The 8,045-nt window shown below is 49.0% G+C and overlaps 1 protein-coding gene across 1 annotated transcript; it reads right to left on the bottom strand.

Annotated features, from left to right (window-relative positions):
- Window positions 1-900: 900 nt before the first annotated feature.
- LOC149349791 (importin-7-like) lies at window positions 901-1,505 on the bottom strand. The gene is made up of 2 exons (XM_089575495.1): window positions 1,100-1,505; window positions 901-968 (listed from the first exon to the last, which is right to left on the bottom strand). Exons 1-2 carry the CDS (start codon window positions 1,503-1,505, stop codon window positions 901-903), a joined length of 474 nt encoding a protein of 157 aa, XP_089431621.1.
- Between the last annotated feature and the right edge of the window lie 6,540 nt (window positions 1,506-8,045).

The raw sequence follows: 8,045 nt of genomic DNA, 5'->3' as shown, positions 1-8,045 counted from the left end.
GATATTAAATTTACAAGGACACGACATATAAAAAGGAAAACGCGGCTTTTCACCTCAGCGTTTTACAATCGCGCGCGCTTTCTTGTTCACGGCATCAGTATACACAAACACGGTTGTCTCGACCCGCTGTGCGAAACTTTCACGCCCACCTCCATAGTGCCGACGTCCACCTGTGAAAGTGTACACTCAAAGTACGAGCCAGTACAGTCAGCATCACGTGACCTTACCGTCTCGAGAGCGCCCGCTTTCCTGATCGCCTAGACAAGTATTCTCAGCCGGCAAGTCAGCGCGCGAATGTTTGGCTATGAATGTTCCTCGTAGAGATCCAATTCAAGAACGAAGCGATTAATGCCCCTCAAAGGTGGCCCTCAAGCCGATGGTCGCGACGTCGTGCTTAATCCCCTTGCACCTGTTTGCCTGACATCACGGGAGCTTGCATATATGGAAGGTCTAGATGTGGATGGTGTATATTTAGGTATATAAAGCTTTACGAATCGCGCACAAACACAGGCGAGTGTGGGCAACCGCAGACAACAGAAATAACTCCAAAAACAAAGGCATATAAAATTTAGCACAAGTGAGTCTCTCCAACACATAAAGTGATACATCGCGAATGGCTCTGAAGGCAAAACATTAGGAAGAGAACTTTATCAAACCTATGAGCGCACTGTGATCTTAGGCAGTGAAACAGATTGTCGTAGTGCAGAGCACTGCTGAATCAACCGCAGCTAGTGTCAGCAAGCGACAGTGCAGTAGTCAAATGAAAATTAGGAACGTTCTCCTTCCACCTTCTCCGCTATTCAGTTATTGATGGGAACCGGTATTACAATGAATGAGCATGCGCAGTGGCGCCGTGGGCGCCACCACAGGGGCAGGAGTCCGCGAAGGCGGCACTTCCATTTAGTCGGTCCCACCAGCCGCTTGTCGAGCAGCGACACCACGGTCAAGCGGGAGTGTGGAGGCCTTCTCTGCATGAAAAAAAAAATTCCACCGGAACATGAGCGCCCGCAAGAAAAGGTGGGAGGCTAAAAAGGTACAGTGAACGGAAGAAAAATGAAGCAAGACAAGAAAAAGCGATATAAACAAAGAATATACTCACGCTGGTACATATGGTGCGGCCCACAGAAGGGTGTGCCACCAGAACTGAACGATGGGGGCACCGTCTGGTTCTGGAACACGTATCCACCACCCTTCTCGATCCGGCTCGACTCTGCAGCGGCCGTCGTCTGGTTGGCCAGCACGTTGACCTCCCATGTGGACCTCTGCTGCACGATGGACGGCGGGCCCGACGTCAGCGCACCAATCCACATCGGGTCCGGGTTCTGGATGCCTCGCATGACCTCCTTGGAGACCTGGTACTCGTCGACAGGGCGCTCCTCTTTGTCGAAGGGCGTCGTGGTCGACTCCATGCTTTGCTCTGACTCTTTCGTAGAGGTTGAGGATGAGGGAAACGGCCCGCCCCGCAATTCTCGCCGCACACTGCTGGCACTGGTCGTCGGCGTCATCCTGGTCCAAATTGAACTCATCTAACAGCACGGTCTTCGTCTTCTTCTACGCTCGCCTTCGGCGCCGGCCTTCGACCGTCGTCGCCGTCTTCCTCTGTCCGCCTCTCTCTCCGGATCCCCGAGGGGCGGAATAATAAAGGCGCGGCGATGCATTAAGATGGGTTCCTGCTCTCAGCTTGACCGCACAGCTACGTTCCTCGGCCCCGATAACCGAATTTCCAGAGGGATCGTACTTTTTCTCGAGGTGTGGCGACGTGAGCGTGTTTTTATCGGTCTTTTTTTAAACGAATTTGACCTCTGAGAACGACAGATACGCGCGAGATGTTTTCTATCTTCCTAAGGTCACCTCAATCACATTCTCCATGAATGTCCCCCCATGGATCTGCAGCTCTCCGAGCGGTGCATCGAGCCCAAGGGGTCGCCGTGCGCCAGGGGCTCGTGGCCTCCTGGTGGGCCTATAGACCCCCTCGCCCCCTTTATTTCCACAAAATTAATGAATAAAAATTGTTTCGATCTCTCTCTCTCTTTCTATCTTGCTCGAAAGGCCATGTTTTCCTTGGCCAATTCCGCTCCTGCTTTGCTGTCCCTTTCCCTACGAGTCACCTTTTCGTCTGCTTCCATTTCGCGGGTTAAGCGGAATAAGCTTTCGCTGTAGGTCAGCACTTGCCCTGCGTACCCTTTCTTTTCAGTCTCGTCATCTCGTTGGCTAAGTTCGTTACGGGATCAGGGTGGAAATGAAAAATCTTACCGTGTATTGACAGAATCAATAGTGTGGTATGGCCGGTACAAACTGATAATTTTAACTTGATACTGAAACTCGCGTAAAATTGAATAAAACGATGGTCTGCGGTGGAAATCGACCGGTACCCTCCTATCCACCATAGCCACATAGGGGTATACATAGTCTAGCTATTGTTAAATGCATCAAGGTTCCTAGAGTGAAAATAGGCAGCACTCGTAGCATGCCGGCGCGTTACGCATACGTGCGTAAAAGAGCGCTACCGAGGCGCGTAAACATTAGCACACAAGTAATGTAGCTGTCCCGAAGGCAATTGACAACACTGCAAGATTACAAGTGTCTCCATTTATGAAGTTTTTCTTTTCTTTTTCTGGGGGCGTTTCTAACGCTGCACAGGAATTTCCTCTTGCTTTCGAAGGTGAACCCACATCAGTGCCGCATTTCTGCCACAACGTTTTCAATGCCAACGTAAGCGGCGCACATTTCTCTGTCACTACCGCCACGTAGCTCAAAGCGCGATTGAGGTGCCCTCTGCCCCAGGAAGCCAGTTAAGCGCCTTTCCTTTGGCGACCCTCTCAGAGGCTTCACATAAGAATTGTTTTTGGAGGAAATGAAAGGCCGCTGTATCGGTGGACAACTAGCGCCGAAAGGGAAGGGATAAAGGAGGGAGTGAAAGAAGAATGGAAGAAAGAGCTGCCGTACTAGAGAGCTCCGAAATAACTAGAAGAATCACAATGGGGTGGAGCGCATATGGCAGGTTCTCTCAGATCAAGAATGCCAGTTTACCGATATCCCACAAGAGAAAAGTATACAATAGCTGTATCTTACGGGTATTCACCAATGGGTCAGAATCGTGGAGGCCAGCAAGGAGGGTTCAGCTTAAGTTAAGGACAACGCAGCGAGCTATGGAGAGAAAAATGATAGGTGTAGTGTTAAGAGATCGGAAGCGGGCGGAGCAGGTGACGGAACAAACGCGGGTTAATGACATATAAGTCCAAATCATGAGGAAGAAATGCGCTTGGGCAGGGCGTGTAATGCGAAGGCAAGATAACCGCTGGTCCTTAAGGGTAATGGAGTGGATTCGAAGTGTAGGTAAGCGTAGCAGGGGACGGCAGAAAGTTAGGTGGGTGGATGAGGTTAAAAAGTCTTCTGGGATAGAGTGGCCGAGTGGCAAAAGACAGGGTTAATTGGAGAGGCATAGGAGAGGCCTTTGACCTGCAGTATATATAGTCGGGGTGATGATGATGACATCGCACAGAACGGGGGCGCATTTTGCACTTCGCCTACATCAAAACGAGACCGCCGCGGCCAGGTTCCACTTTTGATTGTGAAGGGTACGATGCTAACAGTGGTTTCCAACCAATAAAAACCGGAATAGCCGCATCTGCTCCTATCCCTACCCTTTCGTACACGGCGTGGCTTAGGTGTCCACCCGGAGAGCTACCCCACGCCTTTCTTCGTAATTTAACCAAACCTAACCTACGTGGATTCAATACAAATTCGAGGCCAAATTCGAACAATAACGCCAAAGACGACACGAGTTACTACGCTGCAGTTAAGCAGCATTAAATTCATTTAACAGCACACGACGGCAGTGTGTGTCCGAATTGGTGGCCGGGGGAACGATATGGAGAAATAGCCCAACTAATAGTGCAGTCACAAAGTGCAGCCTCTATGCTAACGCAGCAAACGTTGCATTCACGCTCAGTACACCCCTGCAACGCAAAAATTTTGGTCACACTGATGCAACTTTTGCCCATTTGCATCGAACTTAGCACAACTGCTCACTAATTCAATGTGGCACAATGCTCAGAGCAGAATACTGAAATGAGCTGTAGGCGAGCTGTTTCGTCCAAAGAACTTAAATGCTGCAAAGGAAGCAACTGTGTGTTCCTCAACCATAAAAAGCTGTAACGCTTTCAAATATTCAAGGAGTGTCTGTTTGGTCATCTCGTGAGGGTATCATGAATACATAAGTAGATAAAATTTACCTCTCCAAGGGTGTATTTTATATCAATCCTTACTTTTAACTCAATGCTGCGGTGCGTTCGACCTTGAAGTCAGTGTTCAGCAACGCTGTTACTGCTGTTGTCACACTTATTGCGAGCTAACTATCACATCAATAAGTGCCTGCTCAGATAAGCCTGCATGGCCGTTGACATGGGTGGCATTGCGTGTATCTGTTGCTGGAGCAATTACTTGTGCTTACGTGGCTACTGCGACAAGCCTGTTTTTTCAGTATTTTCTTTCGCATATATTTCTTTTATTTGCGTTCTATCTGCACACGCAGCACTGGTAGTGGCGCAGTTGGAGGTAGCCATTAGAGGTTTTTAGCATACCCGAGACGTATTAGCGTAGACGTGTACCAAACTTACAGGACGCCTCCTGCGCGCGCGCAGTAGACTCGCCCAGCCCCATACATGTCACTGCGGGTGCGTGCGGAAAACCCGCTGTACGACTGCGCTAATACGTCTCAGGTATGGACTCACGAACGGACAAAAATCTGTGGGCAAAGAGACGTGAAAATGTAGAGCTAAAAGAATTCCTTCTTTAAAAAAAAGCATGAAAATTCTTGGCAGTGGTGACGTTGTTTTCATTGCTTTCCATGCGTTTCCTAGGGCTTCGGTGTCGAAAACCGTCGTCGCTTTGGGAAGTTAAATGACAAACTTTTACTCCTTCACGTTCTCACCCACTCAATGGCGCCGGTAGACCATCGCTTTGGTACCATTAGGAATCTCACCTAGGGCGTCAGCACAGGCGATTACGGACATTTGAGCTTAGGTGAAGGGAACGACTAAAACGGAGGGCGCTTAAGACTGCTTGCGTGCTTTGAATGCGTAAGCATTGTCTCATCGTGAGCTCTGTAGCGAGGTTCAGTAAGGATTCCTTAATGAATAATGACACAGCTGCTCATTAGCGCGTCTCTGCTGTCTATGGCAGGCTAAGGGTCCTAATACACAGTCCAGTGTTAGAGGCACTGGAGTCAGTGATTCCATAAGATGTTCATAATGTGCACGCTCCTCAGCGCACGCTTGCTATTCGGACAAAATATGCTCCACGGTATCTGCTAAGCCGCAGTTGTCTAAATGTGTGCAGTTAGCTTGACCTAAACGGAACTATAAGGCGTTTGTAAACGCAGTGTTTAGACGAAGTCGATGACCTGATTTGAGGCATGGGTCGAGGAAGTGCAGAAATTGGTCCAGCATTTTGAAGGCGGCAAAATGCAAAAGCGCCCGTATGCGGAGATTGATGTGCCTGTTAATTAAACCCGCGTAGTCGAAATTAATTTCGAGCTCTCCGCTGCAGCGTGTTCCATAGAACTCAGTGTTCCTGTTCCATGTAATGGTCAGTGAGTGAGTGAGTCGGTCGGTCGGTCGGTCGGTCGGTCGGTCGGTCGGTCGGTCGGTCGGTCGGTCGGTCGGTCGGTCGGTCGGTCGGTCGGTCGGTCGGTCAGTCAGTCAGTCAGTCAGTCAGTCAGTCAGTCAGTGAGTGAGTGAGTGAGTGAGTGAGTGAGTGAGTGAGTGAGTGAGTGAGTGAGTGAGTGAGTGAGTGAGTGAGTGAGTGAGTGAGTGAGTGAGTGAGTGAGTGAGTGAGTGAGTGAGTGAGTGAGTGAGTGAGTGAGTGAGTGAGTGAGTGAGTGAGTGAGTGAGTGAGTGAGTGAGTGAGTGAGTCAGTCAGTCAGTCAGTCAGTCAGTCAGTCGGTCAGTCGGTCAGTCGGTCAGTCGGTCAGTCCGTCTGAACAAATGCGAGTTGACCTGGTACTAGAATTAACACGAAAAATTCAGGGGGCACTTTGACTGTCTAATGTGGGTAGAGGCGGAAGTGTTTTCCGCACCCCCTTCGCTGTTTCTGTGGCACCGGTGGCGTCACATATAATTGGGTACTAATTACTAAGTGATGACAAATCACTAATTAATGGTTAATTACTGATTAATGCCTGAATACTAATTCAATGCTAATTAATGACGCTTAAGCTTCGCCTTTAGGAGTGGAACGCGACAGCGCGTTGTAGCGCTGCCAGGGAGTCCACGGAACACCACCCGTTCAGCGCGATGCCTTGCCCTTTGAACGCAACGCTTTTTGAGGAAAGGAAATGGCGCAGTAATTCTCTGTCATCTCGGTGGACACCTGAACCGCACCGTAGAGGAAGGGAGGAAGTGGGAGTGAAAGAAGATAGATAAAGAGGAGCCGTAATGAAGAAAATGAAAATTGTATTTGAGGAAAGGAAATTACGCAGTAACTGTCTCACAAAATTCAGGGGGGCACTTTTTTGACCTAAAGTGTGGTCACTGATGCCCCTAAGAGTGGAACGCGACAGCGTCTTGCAACGCTGCCAAGGAGTCCATAGAACGCCATCGCCCATTCGGTTCTACGCCTCGCTCGTCAGTAAATTGGTTTTTGAGGAAAGGAAATGTATCTGTCTCTCATTTGTCGGTGAACACCTAAACCTCGCGGGAAGGGAATGGAGGAGGATGAGAGTGAGTGAAGACACCGTATTCACTAGACGCGCCTTTGTTCATTCCAAACCATCGAGCTGGCATGGCGGAATGGATAGCATGCTCGTCTCTCACGCCGAAGACCGGGGTTCGATTCCTGTGCTCGACCAATTTCTTAATCGGTTTTAAGGTGGAAGCCTTTAATGTCTCATCGTTGTAAGCAGCAGTTGTCGACAGAAAATGTCACGCTTTTCAATTGGTGAAAAGGGTCGTGACGTCACAGTGCGCGCATTTCAAACGGGGCCAATTGCACTTTGGCTAGTAGCCATACAACCAATTGAAGGGATCGTATAGTGATGCTCCAAGTGGGACTGAGCTTAGATAATTGCTTAAGTACCCAATTAGCCTAATTAGCATTACTAGTCAGGCCATATAAATAAATAAAAGCGATTAAGAAATTGGTCGAGCTCAGGAATCGAACCCCGGTCTTCGGCGTGAGAGACGAGCACGCTATCCACTGCGCCATGCCAGCTCGATGGTTCGGAATGAACAAAGGCGCTTCTAGTGAATACGGTGTCTTCACTCACACTCATCCTCCTCCATTCCCTTCCGGCGAGGTTTAGGTGCCCACCGACAAATGAGAGACAGATACATTTCCTTTCCTCAAAAACCAATTTACCGATGAGCGAGGCGTACAACCGAATGGGTGATGGTGTTCTATGGACTCCTTGGCAGCGTTGCAAGACGCTGTCCCGTTCCACTCTTAGGGGCGAAGCTTAACATCTTAACCACACATCAGTGACCACACTTTAGGTCAAATAAGTGCCCCCCTGAATTTTGACGCGTGTCCACCGAGATATGTGAGACAGTTACTGCGTAATTTCCTTTCCTCAAATGCAATTTTCATTTTTTCATTACGGCTCCTCTTTATCTATCTTCTTTCACTCCCACCTCCCTTCCTCTACGGTGCGGTTCAGGTGTCCACCGAGATTACAGAGAATTACTGCGCCATTTCCTTTCCTCAAAAAGCGTTGCGTTCAAAGGGCAAGGCATCGCGCCGAACGGGTGGTGGCGTTCCATGGACTCCCTGGCAGCGCTACAACGCGCTGTCGCGTTCCACTCCTAAAGGCGAAGCTTAAGCGACATTATTTAGCAGTTAATTAGTATTCAGGCATTAATCAATAATTAACAATTAATTAGTCATTTGCCATCACTTAGTAATTAGTACTCAAATATATGTGACGCCACCAGTGCCACAGAAACAGCGAAGGTGGTGCGGAAAACGCTTCCGCCTCTACCCACTTTAGACAGTCAAAGTGCCCCCCCCCCCTGAATTTTTATTTATTTATATGGCCTGACTAGTAA

Source organism: Amblyomma mixtum, chromosome 3 (genome assembly GCF_055824585.1).
Source record: "Amblyomma mixtum isolate Tamu chromosome 3, ASM5582458v1, whole genome shotgun sequence".
In the NCBI taxonomy this organism is placed as follows: Eukaryota; Metazoa; Arthropoda; class Arachnida; order Ixodida; family Ixodidae; genus Amblyomma; species Amblyomma mixtum.
This window is presented reverse-complemented; position numbering and strand designations above follow the sequence as displayed.